Below are 17,291 nucleotides of genomic sequence, written 5' to 3' on the forward strand. Positions count from 1 at the left end.
TTTTTGGGCTTCTGCCTTTTGAAAATGCTTCCTCAGTGTTCATCAAAAAAAGCAAACATTTGAGAGAAGAATCGAGAGCAAGAGAGTAATTATAATTTTGCTGCTGCATCCACTGTGCTCTAAATCTGTGTGTCACTCTGGTCTCCTCCCAAAATTAATACATAACATGAGAGGAGGAGCTGAGGATGGCCAGGGATAGCAGACAACTAGCAGAAATACAAGGGGAGGTCAAATTGACTCACTGATTCTTCAGCTCACAGAAGAAACAATAGGACTTGATGGAGAACTAAATGATAACTGGCATGCATGGGACGAGAAGGATTATACCCACTATTGCTGCAAACACAAGAATGAAGTGGCACTCCATTAAATTATCAGCCACCTGCTTTAGAAACATCTCCAACAAACAAATATGCATAATTAAATTGCAGAAGCAACTGCCACGGAAAATTTTAGATATCAAGATTATAAATGTATTCAAAGAGGTAACAGGCAAATTCACAGAGAAAGACACAAAAAGGTTATTAAGCACAACTGTCCAAATGCAGTCTCACAGTCAGAAAATACCTGAGTAATTGCTAGAATGGGCAAATGAAGAAGCCCCTTGTCCTGATCTTAAACTTTCTCTGACCAATTTAAAGGATGACAGGGACACTTTCTGACATTTCCCCGTTCTTACAGATCTCCTTAAAATTACTGTATCTTCTGTTTTCCTTTAAAGCTTCACAGTTTGAAGCAAAACACTTCAGAAATTTAAGAAGTGTTTAGGGATAGAAGCATTAAAAAGCTAGTTTTTAGAAATTTATGCAAAGAAACCAAATATATTGCTTTGCCCAACCAATGACCTGCTTACAAAGAAAAGAAACCCAAAACAAAGACTTGGAAAATCTAGCTGAAGCATGTTACATCTATTATGCACAGGTATGACAGCAGTTTCCCAAAATTTAATTTTTTTGTCTGCACTACTGTTGGGTGGATACGTAACAAAATCTCTTTGTGTACTTCTCTGGATGGGAACCCAGCCGCACTTTATGAAAAAGTAAATAGTAGTAACAATGTATATAAAACATTTACTGATGAAGATACTCACTTTCCACTGCACTGACACTGCATGAATTTAATATTCTTCACCAAAATAATACACACAAGCAAAACCTATGCAGTGAGGATCACCAAGGAGTGCTTGCTGACCTTTTAACAAGACCAGCACAGACAATTTATCAGCAAAAATGAACACCAACAACTCTTACCAACTCTGGTTGTGGCAATAATAATTAAAAAATGAGGGATTTGGAGGCTGTCAGATGACAGAGATGACAAAAATGTACCTAAATTTAGAAACTACAGGATTAACAGATTGCAAGGGAAGACAAAAGGGTTAATAGCCATCACCCTGCCAAACATAAAAGCTACAAAGTAATCATTTAAACAATAGGTGAAGTTTTTTATTGGCTTTATCACCATTCACAGATGATCTAACTAATTATCGCCCTGAGCCCTAAGGTGTATGAGGTTAAATAAATTTTTTAAAAAGGTGATTTAAAATATTCCGCTTATTTTATTACTTCTATCTTCCTGCTGTTACCATAGAAATCAGAACACCAGGAAGACTTACAGGCTTCAGCACTGAAAGGGCATAGAGAGGCTGCTGCATCCCTGCACTGCCTTACACAACACCAAATCCTAATGGTCCCAGCTTCCACTGGCATATTAGGAGGGGGTTTAGGAATGTAATGAAAATGTTATTTACTAAGAAGATGTACATAATTATTAAATGAAGATTTTTAATACAATCTTAGCTGTTTCATTCCAGCTACATTCTAATCCTTAATTTAATTTTATGGCGTTCCTCAGTGTTACAAAATCCTCTGCCCATCCACATCCTGTGACAACACTAGCACAGAAACTTCCTAGAAATCTCCTTGTACTGCAATTTTTCCTCCCCCTCTCTACCTCGTTTGCTCTACCTCAGCTGTCTCATTTGAAAACTATATTCTCTATTGTTCATCTATTGCCAGCATCAGCCTCGGCCTCCTAAATTTAAAAACTTCATGCTTGCAGCCAAAGGCATAGTATGAGAGGTGCTTGAAATACTCTCTTTATATTTTACTGGGAGCAAAATCTTATGCTTTAAAGGATATGTTTATATTGATTTGTAGTAAATTTTGTTAATTACATACACAGTACATATTTAAAAAAATAAAATATATATCCATCACTACATTATACTCTTAATATTTTGTACATAATATTTTTACTGTAAGGACTGAGCTGCATATGATCTAATACAATAATTTCAGAGATGGAAAAACGACATAACTGATCCAAATGGTTGTGAAAGCTGGCTCCTGTTTTAAACTCAGTTTTTCAAGTTCAGTAATTTTGGGTACCTCATACAATGCCTAGTGCTGGTTTTCATTAGGCAAATCCTTGACTAGGGAAAAAAACAACAAAGGCATAAAGTGCAATGGCCAGGAGATTCAGAACCTACACACTTCTGCAACTATGATATTATTCTTTCTGCTGCAGATGACAAACTGAGAAAAATCAAAGGACGAAGGAAACACACAGCACATTAGTCATGCAGTGCATTTGCAAAATACTGTTGAAACATTGATGCTGTACTTTAACGTACTAAAGCGTCTGCACACAATGTGTCTCAGCATCAATGAACTCTCTTAGTATCCCCACAACACTGCTATTTTACAGCCAGGTAAGACTGGAATGGTAAATAAGGTAATTTGGGTAGATTGTTAAAAACAGGAAATTATTTCAAAATCTTCAGTCTTTTCAGAAGTTGCTGCAGATTCAGAAATCTACAGAGACCATGTTAAACCTAAAAGCAAAAAATAAATCAAGACCTGTGGAGGGAATTCCAGGGTTGGGCCATCACCCCTGGGGCTTTTATGCCAACACAAACCAATATATAGAGGAGGAGCATGGCTTGAGTTTTAATTTATCATCAATGCTATCAGCTGTGTTTTTGCCTTAAGGAGAAATAAGAAGCCACCATGCATCTTCCTTAGGGGAAGGAATGGATAAGCTTGCCATGAGGGATAAAGTTCTAGCTTCCAGCTGGGAGGAGGAGATGTGCTGGGAGCACGAGCCATGGCCTCAAAGGCAGCCAATGTCCCACCACTCCCACTGGTTTCCCATGTTGTGTGAGTGAGGATCCCTGCCATTCCATGTCTTGGCTCCTGCTGGGTTTCTGTTGGCAGTGCTGAGCTTGTACATGCTTTTTATTCCTTCCTGAGCCTCTGAAAGTTTGCCAGCCAGTGCTCTGACTTAATGTATGGGTGGAAGCAGATACCTGGGATGTTGTCACCAATAGCTGGCGGGACAGCAACTCCTGAGCCCGTTAAAACCTGAGCAAAAAGGCACATCCCCTGCCTTTGCCTGGAACTCAGGCATCTGACTTCTGCACTGCAAAGACAGCCACTCCTACTTTTGAAAGGCTGGGCTCATTTCTTGTAGACATGAACTGTCACACCATCTCTTTTCAAAAATGTTGAGGACTTTTCCCTCAAAAGGGCACAGGCAGGGAAAGAGTCATGGTAGCCTTTAGGTCTACGATTACATCCAGTAAGAGAAAAAACAGTGGAAGTTGCAACTAACTGCCCTGCCTTCCAGAACCATGCCTTAGAAATCCTGTTATAGTCTGCTCCCTGTAGTAAAGAGTATTTTGCAGAGTTTCAGCCAGAATCCCTGAAAATAAGCTGGTGTTACAAACCATGGGGTTTTGTATATCCCTTGCTTTGTTCTTGCACCCATTCCAGCCACCACTACTTGGTTTTCTGCTTTCAATTTGTATGATTTTACCCATTTAATCCTCTGGACTTAGATTAGTGCCTGCCTCAGGTTGAATTATATTAGAAAATTTTAGCTAAAGTCTTTGGTTAAATCTTAAAGAGAAAATTTCTCCCTTCCTTGAGCTAAAAAACCTATTTTTTTCTTTTTCTTGCAGGATTTCTTTTACTTTTGTAGGAGGAACCTGAAAAGTCTCAGCGTTTAGGGTTTGAATTAGTGACAGTCTTTTCCCATGTCTTAAGATAATCTTCCCCATTAATATCTCTGTTCTTCCAAATCCCTAGATCCATTCAAGGTAAGGCTTCCTCAATGACAACAAATGAAGAAAAACCTCCTAGAGTCTCTCACTACATAATCCCTACATCTCATCCAACCTGATCAAAGGAGTCATATGGGAAAAATATTATTGGATAGTATAAATCAAGGGTTTTGTTAAGGATACAGTCTTTAAAGCATGTACCTGAAGGGCTTAAACTATGATTTTGCAGACCACCTTAATTTTGGAATTTTTCAACTTCTTGAATTTGAATTTGCACACCTACAAACATAACTACAACACCTTTTGAGTGTTATCCCATATGCAGAAGTCATTCTTTATGAGTGCTTACCCTCAGTATGAGTTATGTGGTATCATGTGTATCACAGTCATCTAAAGATTTACTGTGGATTAAAACCAAAGCTGTACCTACAGAATATTCGTTTTGATCAGAGCACATTACAAAAGAAATGGATTAAAAACTGGACATGCCATAACTTAAACAAACAGAACACAAAACACCCTGCTTTATGCCTCTTTTCAGGCTGTTTTTTAGGCATTTCTGTGACAGGCTGAGAAGCCACATTCTTATCCCTCAGTTAAAATCTCCATGTTCAGTTAAGCCTGATTAAATCAATGGAATATATGCCTCAACCATAAAGACAAACAGTACACTTAATTAGATAGGTAGCATGACTAAATGAAGGCAGACAAATATTTCCAGTCTTCCCCAAGCCTAATAGGAAATCAAACCACATATGAGTAGGAAGACATTTTGCACTGTATTTATACAATCAAAGCTACATTTAACAGCTATTAACAATATGGATCTTCATTTGTTATTGGCTTTGTTTACAGGTCTTCAGAACAAGAAAGAAAACAAGATCATATATCATGGTCCTCCAGAAACATTACAACTTCCTTTTATTCACAGTAGTTAAGAGTAAATGGAAAATTCATTTAACGTAAAACAAAGCCACATAATTCCACTAATGCCAACCTCTACTTTCACTCATTTTTAACTGTTCATTGAAGAAAATGCTGAACCCTCTGGGCCATCAAGGGCCTGGTCAAGGACATTGCTTATTTTTTCTTGTATAGAAACAGGAAATGACCTCTCCAGTCACACAATATGAAGAAACACCAAGAAAATCTTTGCCAGGTGATAACAGAAATGTAATTCTCTCAAACCAGTAAAAGGAAAGGCATTGTAAAGCATCCCCTTTCACTCTGAATCAATTAATAAATGTTCTTAAATGCCAAGGGCAGTAAAACACTCAGAAAGTTTCACCAAGTAAACCTCAGGGAGGTCTAATAAACTCTGTGCCACAGAAACAAAGGCCAGTGCTTGTAATTACACAGCACATTTCTAAATTCATGGTACTGAAAAAGTAAAGGTAAGACCAGCCTACAGCAATTTCAGAACAAAGCTTCAAAGCACTTCATGAACAGGAATATGTACTGTATTTTGTATTGTGGAATGGTTTCTACACTGAACTGCGTTGTACAATTCCAGTAAGTAGTCTCTGGCCTTACCTCAAAACTGGGAAAAGCACAGTATCTCTTAACTTAGAATCACAAAACAGGAGCTTGGGAGGGATCTCTGGTAGTCTCACGTCCAATCCTCTGTTCCCTGCAGAGCTAATTTTGACACTGGAGCAGGCTGCTTGGGGCTTTGCCCACTGAAGGCTTGGGCATAATCTGGGACCAAGACTCCAAGTCTCTCTGGGCACCTGCTCAGCTGATTCACCATCTCATTAGGAAATGTTTTCTTCTGCTGCCCAGGAGGCAGTGTGTTGTTCCAAACTCTCATTCTTTCCCTGAGCACCTCCATGAAGAGCCAGGCTTCTTCTTTTCTACAACTCATTAGGAAGCTGAAGGGTACATTAAATCTGCATTGCATCACCAGGTCCCTCACTGTCCCAATCAGCCCTGACCACCTCAGCCAATCTCCACTGGCTCTCTGCAGATTCTGAACAACTTTACTTTGCCAGAGAGCCCTAAACTCAGGCTCCAAATGCAGTCTCAACCATTTTGAGTGGCAACGTGAGAAACTAGAACAAATGCTTGGCATGATGCCCAATGAGTATGAAACACAAGCAGCGTGTGTGTGAAAGAAAACCCTTCCCATTCCAGAGAGATGTCCATTACTGTTTCAGAGTGAACACCAAATGTCCTACTCTTTCACCTCCAGGGAAATTTCTTGTCCTGATTAGCCACTTCAAAAGACTCTGTATCCCTCTCACATCTCTTGGCAATTTTTTTTTCTCTATTTATAAGCAATTGCCTTCTCTCTGCAATGAGTATATTGCCAAATATGCAGGAGAACAGACCACTATCTCAATTACATATCTGTTTTGGGATGTTTTAATTTTGCCCTCCTTTTTCCAACTGGATCCCTACCTCAACCTCAGTATAATTCTACAGGCACCTATCTTCAAGGCTTGCAGCATAAAACTCTCAATTGATCTCAAATTCTCAAAGTTGCTTCTAGCTGCAGTAGAACAAGAGCAAGCAATGCACAAACTTTTATTTGCAAGCAGGATTGATTTCTCTGTCCAATAAATTCTGACCCCCTGACTGACTTTCTTGAGATGAGCGAAAGCTGCTTTTGTGTTTGAACTGTTAGTCTATGTTCCCTCAGGAGAACTAAACTCTTCAAAGTTCACATTTTCACTTACCTCTAGCTAAAGATACTTTTTTTTTTTTTTCTGTGACAATTCTCTAATGTTCAAGTCATAATGGAGGTGCTTTCAACAAGAAAATGGCTGACACCACATTTTCAGCCACATGAAGTAAATCACCAGGTTCCCCCTCAAAAAAACCCCAAACCAAACAATCTTTGTTTGATATTGCTCGCTGCTTTTGGGACCCATCTCATACTCATTAATTATTTAGGGATTCCTAAATCAAAGACAGACTATTAAGATGGATAGCGACAAAGCATCTTTTCCAAGAAAAAGATTTCAGAATGCATCAGGGGATTAAGTGGTAAATTATTTTTTTGTTAATTATTTTCCTGTTTTGTTTTTTTTTTTCTCCAAGTGCACCCATATCCTATTGATTATGTCTCCTTTTTATCTCTGAAACCCCCCTGCCCCAACCTTCTGGGATAAGCAAATGATGCCAGCCCTGTTTGACTGCCTGTGCATTTACTTAGCTTTTTGACTTTACTGTCTTGCAATAAACACTATGAGAATGGAACAGAAATTAAATTATAGTCATCAAAAGCAAAGAACTAAACACACACAAATATAAAATATGAAGGAACACATACTCAGACAGAATGCTTGAGCCTTCTTTTTGTCTGAATGCATCATAAAGAAGTTATGTTTCATTACTGAAAAAACATTTTGGCTTCTTTCACGGTCGCAAAGAAGGGTAATTAAGACTGTCAAGAAAACACATTGAACAGCTGTATATTGTTAACAAAAGCACCATTATATGACTGCTCTGAAAAACCCAAGTAATTTAAACATTCACATTTCCTAGAAGTTGGATATTTTTCCAAGCTCCAGTAGATACCAAAAAATGTTCTTTTCTATAAATTGTGGTTGTGTATTAGTCACATTTCAAACCAGTGGGATGGTCCCAGTTTGAGAACACATCCCCACACATAAGGAGAAGTGGACGGCAGTAATCAAAGCTTTGGCAACTGAAATGTGAGTCACTGAAAAAAATTACAACTTCAGCTGCTTTTTAAGGCAGAATTAGCTGAAATCTTCTTAGACTGCAAGTATGCCTGAAAAACCAAATAAAGACAGCAATCCTTCCAGCTTGCACTGAAAAGGGCCATTAAGGAATACTTACTCATCGAAGATCAGGTCTGGAGCAAAATAGAGGAACTGGCTGTTTGTATGTTTGTACGACCTCCAACTCAAGGCAAACGATGACAGACACATCCATGAATACTGAATTAAAGTAATTTGGTCCTCGAGAGGCAAGTTTCTAAATCCTAGAGATCAAACCAGAAAATACCCATGAACTACAAGGGCTGGTCAAACCATCACCAAACACTTGCTTACCACTTTTCCAATATTCAGAAAACAAGAGCAACACTCCCAGTTCGGAAAAAATAAAGCTGTAATTTTTCATTCCAATGACAAAACATGTTTTCTTCTTAAGAGGCTATTACTGAAAATGAAAGCTTTTAAAATATCAATCACAGACATTTGAAACAAACTTTACATAAAATAAGGAAAAAACCCCAACTATCTTCTCTCAGAGGTTCATCTCACACCCCGCAGTTGCCGGTTTTCTCCACACAGTCCATGGATTCAAGATGCAATTTGCCAAGCAAAAAATATTTGTCTGAACTAAAAGAAACAGTAAAGTGACATCTCAGCAGATGACTCATGGTCCTACCTGGAAGTATCTTCGCCCACTTCACCACCTGAATCATCTGCTTGCCGGCCAGGCGGTTTAAGGTGGAGAGCAGGTACTCCGCTGTGTCCGGCTTCGAGCTGTCGTATCCTGCGTACACGATCTCCGGCTCAATGCTTTCAAGGATCTTAACAGGAGAGGGAGTAAGTGCTGGTGAGATGGCAGACATGTGGGGGACAAGTGCAGTGTTGACGGAGGGCTCGGTCACGGGCGCGATGTACGTCGTCCCTTCCTCGGGGCTCTGCGGGGGCGGCTGCTGCCGCTGCTGGGGCTGCTCCTCGTGCATCCCTTTCAATTTCCCCAACTTTTTGGACTTCCGGGCTGTGAAGGTGAACAACATGAGAACCAAGTCAGTACAGAAAGCCAGCAAAACCCTGGGTTTTATACAGGAAATGAAAGCCAAAGTACAATCTCAAAGCTCTTAAGTGAAACAGGCGCAGGACCTTATGAAGTATCTCACTGCCTGCTGCTGCACTGGAAAAAGGACCAAAAGACACCTCTAAGCTCATTTTCACTGCTTTACTGGATGTTTTTATACATGACAGAATCTCCAGTATCTGCCTCCATACAGACATGAATAAAACATCCTAGTTACTGTGGTCAGTGCCAACTAAACATTTCAGAACTGTAATCACTTACTACCCACAAGACTGCAATTCATGATCTCCTTACATTGGTCATCAAAAGAAATCTCCACAATATTAGCAGACCCAGAGCCCTCCTAAACTTTTGTCTCAACTTGAAATGTAGTCAATCAATTTTGAACAGCTCAGGTTAGTCAAGTCCCCTTCCTTTTGCTGCTTTGATATGTCCATAACAGCTTTACCCATTTCTCTTGAATATTTAAATCTTAAATATTTATCCACTTAAAGAAGAAAAACTGAACTTCATGTAACACCTTTCTCACTGCTATCAACATGTCTCTGATGATTTGCCTTCCCTTTTCTTTTAATTTCCTTTTTTTTTCTTTAATTCTACCCACCCTACTTTTCTTTACTAAGTCCTCTTAAAAGACAGCAATGCTACAGTGCTTTGACTCCTTGAAGAGGGGCCAGCCATTCCCTGTGGGTTGCATTCCCAACTTTGCCATAGCATGAGAAAAGAACTGGAATTAAAAATCAAGACTATTCTGTTAAAAAGCCACACATGAAGAACCAAACCTAAAAACCATCATGACCCTTTTTGCAATAGGAAAACGTAACAACAACAAATAATCTTAAAAATCAATAAATAATTAACTACATTTAAGTGTTTGCAGATCTTCAGAGTAACTTCTCTCAAATGACATCTTTCTTATCTCTCTGGACACAGCTAACATCCTTGTCTGGACTTTCTTTTTCTCTTGATTCTTACAACATTCCTTTTACTGGCATCAGTAAATACAAGCCTATCTCACTCCCACTCAGAATAGTATTGCAAATAGCCCCTTCCTAATCCATACCCTTTCCCAAGTTTACCTCCTCAAGTTTCTTCCCATCCTCAATTCCCCTCCCCTATCTTTCCTTAAATATAACCCCTTTTCTTCAGTTTCTAGGATCCTTTCTGGACAATTTCTACCCCTCCAAAATGTTCACTTCCACTGTAGCTCAGCATGCCATGCCACGCCACTTCTTTCTGGGGTGCTTTCAAAGCTTGCTCTATGTGTTTCTTCCCGCTCCTCTTATTTACGGTGTAGGAAACTCCCCAGTGAGACCCACAGAACCACCTCATTCCTCTTCTACAAACCAATGTTTTAAGAAATCCCCCTCAACAGCAGAGCTGCTGCTGCCCTCAGACCATTTCTGGTGACAGCAGCCATTAATGTTTCACTGTTTCCTTGACACTGGGGCTGCCTGCCCAGAGCCAGTGGCTGGGAATGAGCAAGGCAGGATACAGACGCCCAGGGACCAGGACAATGCACACCCAAGTGCAACAATAGCCTGTTGTTTCAACACTTCCTTGCTGGGACAGTACCTTGAACTCAAAAGAGATGGTTCATCCCAAGATTCAAAAGAAAAAAGTATTTATTAGGGTAAACATGAGGTACTGCTACAGAAAACAGTGATGTTACTACTCATACCCAAGATCTTGAAGGTGCCCAAAGAGATGCTTCTTGACTATGCCATTAAAAGGCAAAAATAAAATTCACTGCTACTGCAGTACATCCTGCATGGAGCAGGGAGTCCAAAACCTCAACATCAGTTCGTAGTCATTTCCATCACACCATGAAGGATCTTCCTGGCTGATCCCCATGCAAACACCCTCAGATAGCCTACAGAGGACTTCAGAGATCTTTGTTTAACTTTTATCACTTTCTCTTCTGAGAGCTGGAGGAAATTAGGTGAAGGAAATTAATTTCATTTATTCACTTCAGGATGTATGTCTACTTTTGAGAATTCGTTATTTCCTCCATGCCTGCAGACATACAGACCAAGTGGACCAAGTGAGGCAAGTTGAATTTTTTAATAAAAAGACTGAATATGCAAATAAAAATGTACTGCTCCTAAAAAAAATTAAAGTTCTTTTGTTCAGCTAGCCACATCTACTTAAAAACCTCCTAATTACCAAAAGCATTAGCAAAAGCTCCATAGGACTGTCCATTTGGAGTTATAAGGAAGAGGTGAGACAAGTATCTGCCAGCAAAGGTTTCACTGCAGCTTAGTTTGTCTCAAAACACAAGAATTGTGAGAAGATTCTTCTAAAAGTCTGTTCAAATCCTATTTCTTACTTTTCTATTATGAAATTCTTAAAAAAGCTCATTCAAACAATGAAGCACAACCGAAGGATTTTTTTTATCCTCTGGTGCATCAAGCTACCTGGATGCAACATCCATTCTTCAAGATGTCATTTTCAACTCTAGTACCCAAAAATCCATTTTACAAAGCAGCAGCTGATCATTTTGTTAAACAAGCATTTTCCTCTGCAAAATAAAACAGAGGGAGTTATAGGCAAAGCAGACAACCCTGGAAAGTTCAGTCCTGAAAAGGAAATGAAAATGCAGTTTTTCCCCATGTGGTGCAGTTGCACCTACATAAGGATGTCCTGGTGAAATCACCTTGAGCACTAAATATAGTTTGCATTTATCTTAGAAAGGCAAAGCTGAAATTATAGATTTTTCAACAAAATAAATCCCAAAAGCAAAGCAATGATGAGCAAGCTCAGCTGAATGTCTGATAATGATTTAACAAAGCCAATGGACATTGAAAACAGAGTTTAAAAATAAGTCTGAAGAGATAGAGATTGGTGTTTGCTGCTATTATTCATTAAGTTTTCCAGGCACTTTTTTTTTTCTGTTATCAAAACAGGACTAAAAATAAAGAACTCTACACATTTATCATGTTTACAGAGGGGAAAAAAAAAAGCATTTGCACTATAACTATACCTGAATAAAAAAAAAGTGTTGGTTTACAACTCCATCAAGTATCTTGCAGCACAGATAACTGATCACACATTTAAGTCTGTATGTTCTATTCTCAAAGAGTTTTTTATTAAAGGAAAAAAAAAATCTTCCACGTATAAAACTGGCATAAAAATGTGTTTTAGTTTCATTTTCTTCTATTATAATGCCTTTAAAATGAAGCTGAGAAAAACATTACTGCTTGACAGTCATGTTTACAGTGAAGAAAACTGTATTTTTCATTTGGCTCCATTCCAGTGCTGTAGCTCAACTGGTTTGGTAACTCCCACAGAAACCAACAAGTAAAGATTAAATACAAACTGAGCAGTACATACTCCGAGGCACTCTTTAAAAGCCGTTTTTCACATCTGCTCTCTCACTCCAATACCAGCTACAAAACCGACTAAGCCACCTCTGAAATGGAGAGCCAAAGCCATGCTCATCAGGATTGCTCCCTGAAAACGCTCAAGAAATCCCTGGCTCTCCACAATGACCAGGGGATGGAGCAAGCACGGGGCATTTCAAGTGACCAAGCTGAACTCTGAAGCCTGTCTGGGTTTAGGACAAGAGTTTCATCCAAATGGCTGTTTAGCAGTGACTGCAGGACTTCTTGCCCTCCTGTTCAGTGTTATTGCAGCTAGAATATCTCCTGTTTTTCAATCACCTGAGACAGTAATACGTGAAAAAAAAGAAAAAAACAATAGAGAAAGATGCGGCAAATACACCCGAGGTTAAAATCTCAAATATCTGTCATGACTTTTGTTGAGTATTTTAGGTGGTCTTTATGCTCCAATTAAAAGAAATAAGGCGTAACATTTGGAAAGTTACAAACCTGGATTTAAAAAAGCATTTCCAACAGCTATCCTCTGTAGCCCTAACAATAAATAGTGGAAGAAATAAGATGCAAGTCAGCTGGACAGCTGGTTCCTTAGTATTGACCCCTCACATGGAAGTCTCCTGTCCCAAAGCTGAAACCGGGATCCTGACATCTCAGAATGGAAGTTTTTGTGCCATCTGTGAAATGCTGAATAGTTTATAGTTATCTGCAACAAGGAATGCTACTCTAGGTCCAATAACAGGACATTTATCTGGATGTGGCCCTATCATAAAGTGGCTTTGGAATACAAATTAACATGAACATCAGCTTATTCTTATTTTTAAGGGTAAAGCTTGAGGGTTTAGGGTAGCCACAAGATAGGTAAACTACCATACTCCCTTTTAAAAAATATCATAGTAAACTTATACGTGCTATAAAATTTGGATCTAGAGGGAGATAATACATGTAGATTATATATATTATATACTCCTTTTGTGCCTAGGGAATATACACAAATTAAATTATGGACTCCACACACCCAATCAGTATTTTTCACAGGCTCAAAATTAATATTACTGTTAAAAAAAAGAAGATTCAGAAACGTCAAAGAACAAAATGTTTTTAATAGTAGATAAGCCCCCGTAAATATTACTGTTTAATTCAGCAGATTTCTGAGAGACAAGTGTCTTGTTTGTAGAATTGTACCAGTGTTCAAATTTATAGGATGAACAATGTAAAATGCTCTGCAGATTCATGCTAGCTTCCAGTACTCTGGAAGTAAAAAAAGTAAGCTAAGTCTGAAGTTTAGAAGATAAGCTGTAGTTCTATGCAGAGTGAATCACAAGACTTGCAATGACAATCCCCTGGAATCTAAATTTATTTTTTCTTAAAGATGATATTCAGAGCTTGCCTTGATATCCATCAGAAAAATAATTTACTGTTTGTAAACATAAAGTAACAATTTAGATTACCAAGATTTTTATTTAATCCCATCTATAAAGCTCTGCCAGAGCCAGGACCAAGGTGATCGTGACCCAACATATCTTTATTAGATTCTATGCATATTTAAATCTATGGGGGATAACAAAAGCACATTATAAGAACATATGCTACCTCCAGTGTAAAGCAGAGAGCTTTAGTGGAGGAAGTGGGGAAAACAGAATGGACACAGCAGAGGACACAAAAAGTGGTGAAGGTTTAAGATGTAAGGAAGAAGAGAAAGCAATTGGAGTAAATACAGAAAACATAAAAGACAAGGCAGGGGAGGTGCAAATCACTATATGCACTTCAAACCAGGTATGATTTGGGATTATTTCCAAGTGTGCTGTACCACTAGTGGTCTAGGCAGCCTGAGGGTAGACAATATGCTGCAAAACAAACTCACTGTGGCCACCTGTAACTCTGTACCCCAGCCAGTAAACACCTGCATTTCAAACACTCGGGTTCTTCCACTGAGGTCCAGTGCTCGAGCTTCACACCTGAGCTACAACCACCACCTCCTTCCCAGCCTCCACAGCTGCCAGCTTCCTACCTTCCATCCCTTGCCAAATGCGTAAGGATTTCCCTGCACACCCTGCCACTACCACCTCCCTCTGCTCTCCAAATTCAACCTCCAGGACCTTGCTGCACCACAGTTACCAAAAGTGCCAATTCTCCCCTGAAGGCAGCTCTGACTCAAGGTAGATTCTTCCCTAAGTCCTCGCTCAGCGCCTCCACCTTTGTACAGATAAATGCTCCATCAAAATGCCACTTTTCTCTCCTCTGAATCTTTTCATCATGTTTGCCTGGTGACTTGCTTCACTTACTTCAATGAGCTGACATCTGTTCTCATTAGCTATTTTACTGCTACCACAAATAGTGTTTTCCCTTCCCCCAAATCTGTTGTATCTTGACATGAAAATTTTGAGCTATCTTGGTACAGACGTTTTTTCACTTAGTTGTCTAGCACAATGGGAATGAGATTTTGCTGAGAAATTTCTAGACAATAATACATACTTCATGTATATACACACACATATATGCCTGGAAATGCATGGAATAAAGTGAAAAGCACTAATGCAAACATCTTACAGCATTATCCCATTTTCCCTACAAAGTGCACTCAGGCACACTTCTTTTCTTCCAGAAACACAGAAGGGACAACCAAGATAGGACCCTAAAGCTTCCATAAAACCCATTACCCACTTTGGGAAGCAAAAAAAAATTTCAGGTAGCTCCAGAAGACGAAGAACCTCTAAATGTAACCCCAAGTGTTAGAATCATAGAATATCCTGAGCTGGAAGGAGTCCACAAGGATCCACGAGTCCAACTCCTGTTGTGCCATGTGTGAGAGGAAGGATCAGGTACAAATCTGAGAGGCATACTGGCAAGCAGATGAGTCACTGCTTTAACTGGAGAGACCAAGGGGAGGAAGCAAACGAAAAGCAACTACTGAAGCAGGGACAACTTGTACAAGGACTTAAAAGTAGAGCACAAAATTACTTTATCACGTAAGAAAAGGACTCGACTCTTGCAAAGCAGAGGCCTTTCAAGGGTGATTTCTGCAGTGACATTTGGGATACACTGAAGAGACCCAGCAGTCTGTCTAAATATGCAAAGAAAGGAAGACTGCAGCTGGTAAGGAAGAAAACAAAAATCCTGGCTTCACATGGCAAAATAAATTTAAAAATCTGTTTCTGACAGCTGTGACCCAGAGGAGAAAGTGATAGAAAATGCTATCACTTGCTGTTGAGCCTGAGGAATCAGTAGTCTAATTAACAAAGTGAAGAAAATTTCCTGATTTCTTATCTTCCACAGGCAGAAGGAAGTTTTTACTGGACAATTAGCTCCAATCCAATGACTGAATTCAGTGGAATGAAATGCAAGGCATAACTGAAACAATGACATCATTTGGCATACTGCTTACTAATTAATAAATAACACTTTAATCTGACAACTTAAAAGATTGGACAACTTAAAGACAAGGAGTAAATGTCCATGAAGTCTGATCTATGGAAATGTCCCAGTTTATTTGCCTTTGGTCAGACCCTGCAAAGAGTGAGGACCATCCATAAGTGCAATTCTTATTCTTGGTTTACATCTGGATACCAAAAAGGGAGGTACAACACAGATGGAAGAAAGAGTTTCTGATACACATTTTAATAGTAATTGTGTACTATTTTCATTATGTTCACCTAGATGTATTTTGGTTCATTATTCTAGTTGGATTTAAACTCCTAATAAAACAGACTGCAACTAGGTAAATATTACTTTGGTTACTTATAGAACAACCTCAGAAGTGCTTGCATTTTGCTTTGTTTGGAACAGATTCTAATAAATGATGCAGTACAATGCTGCTGGAGCACAGGCCTGTAAAGCACAGAAACAATATATCTGAAGCAGCTTATCCTATCGCCTTGAGCAGGATCAACCGTACTTTGCCCAACTCAGAATGTTATTAATCTCCAATAAAGAGAATTCCACAATATTCCACCACTATCTAACCCCTCAGTGTTCTCCCAACATCTCCAATGTTGCATCATTTTTGTCTGCAGTGAGGCTGATTTCACTCCATCATTCCCCCAGTGTCCATAAAGAACAACTTATCATTCCTGTCCTCTTTTACACCACTTTTTGATTTGAAAGACTGGTATCATGATTTTCTTAAAGCCTCTCCCTTCTACACTAACATGAAATGAGTTTGACTCTTTGTTTCTTTTTTCTTTTCTAAGCATCTTATTATCCTTGTTCTTCCCTGGACACTCTCTAATCTGTACACACCTTTCTTCAGACCCATGATACGAATTTCAGGAAGATTCTGTTTAGATCTTAAAGGAACCTTTCTAAATTTAAAGACCTGATGTGAAAAAACAGAACAGGTTAACAAGAGACCTGTAGATACGTTCACAGTGGACAAGTCCAAAAAGAGATGAGAGACATGGCCTTCACAAGGGTACCACAGGTACTGCAGTCCCACCAACCAGCACAGGAACATACGTGACAATTTTGCAAGGCTGCCCCATCGCCACCACCTCACCCAGAAGTGCTGAAATCAGACACAATCATCAGGCCCACACTTGCCAGCTCTGACAAGAAACAGAGTGATTCCTTGGCATCACGTAAGACTTTGCCTATTTTTGCAACAATTTCACCTCGCCGACTCTAAGTTTAACTCACAATGACCACACTGTGCTCCTTTCTTCCCTGCCACTCCTCAGCAGCTGCTATCAGGTATCCCATTTCTCCATGCCTCAACTTTCACTTCTCAACATTCCAGTCTGTACCAAAAATGCCATCATGTTTATTTCCAACACTGGAACCCAAGATGCTTTTGAGTTCTGATCCAAATTTGTAGATTCACATATTTACTCCCTACTTTGTTATATATGTAATCATTACAATTACTACTGGATCCTCAACAGGACTCTACTGCAGACACACTTCCAGTATAACAAGAAATCACTCTGGAAGAACACTAGTCCGAGTAATTACACGCCCACTTAATGAGAAATCTTATACTCCTTTAATGAAAAAATCCACGTTTTCCTCTGATTACACTTATGGCTCGAGATACTGAGCAGTGAAATGCAAACACCTGCAGGGAGGTGGCACCTCACACCAGTGTTTGCACACAGCAGCTGTCTCAAAAATCTTCACGTGAAAGTCCAGATCAA

General features: G+C 39.3%; 1 protein-coding gene across 5 annotated transcripts in view; it reads right to left on the reverse strand.

Annotated features, from left to right (window-relative positions):
- NR3C2 (nuclear receptor subfamily 3 group C member 2) overlaps nucleotides 1–17,291 on the reverse strand; it is a 187,851-nt gene that overhangs the window by 22,961 nt on the left and 147,599 nt on the right. For all 5 annotated transcript variants that reach the window (XM_077783015.1, XM_021536593.3, XM_021536592.3 and 2 more), the window contains 2 exons: nucleotides 8,429–8,767; nucleotides 7,874–8,018 (listed from right to left, as the gene is read on the reverse strand). In XM_077783015.1, coding sequence (XP_077639141.1) covers nucleotides 7,874–8,018; nucleotides 8,429–8,767 — 484 coding nt within the window. The remainder of the gene's footprint in view (nucleotides 1–7,873; nucleotides 8,019–8,428; nucleotides 8,768–17,291) is intronic.

The sequence above is a fragment of the Lonchura striata genome, chromosome 4 (assembly GCF_046129695.1).
Source record: "Lonchura striata isolate bLonStr1 chromosome 4, bLonStr1.mat, whole genome shotgun sequence".
Lineage (NCBI taxonomy): Eukaryota > Metazoa > Chordata > Aves > Passeriformes > Estrildidae > Lonchura > Lonchura striata.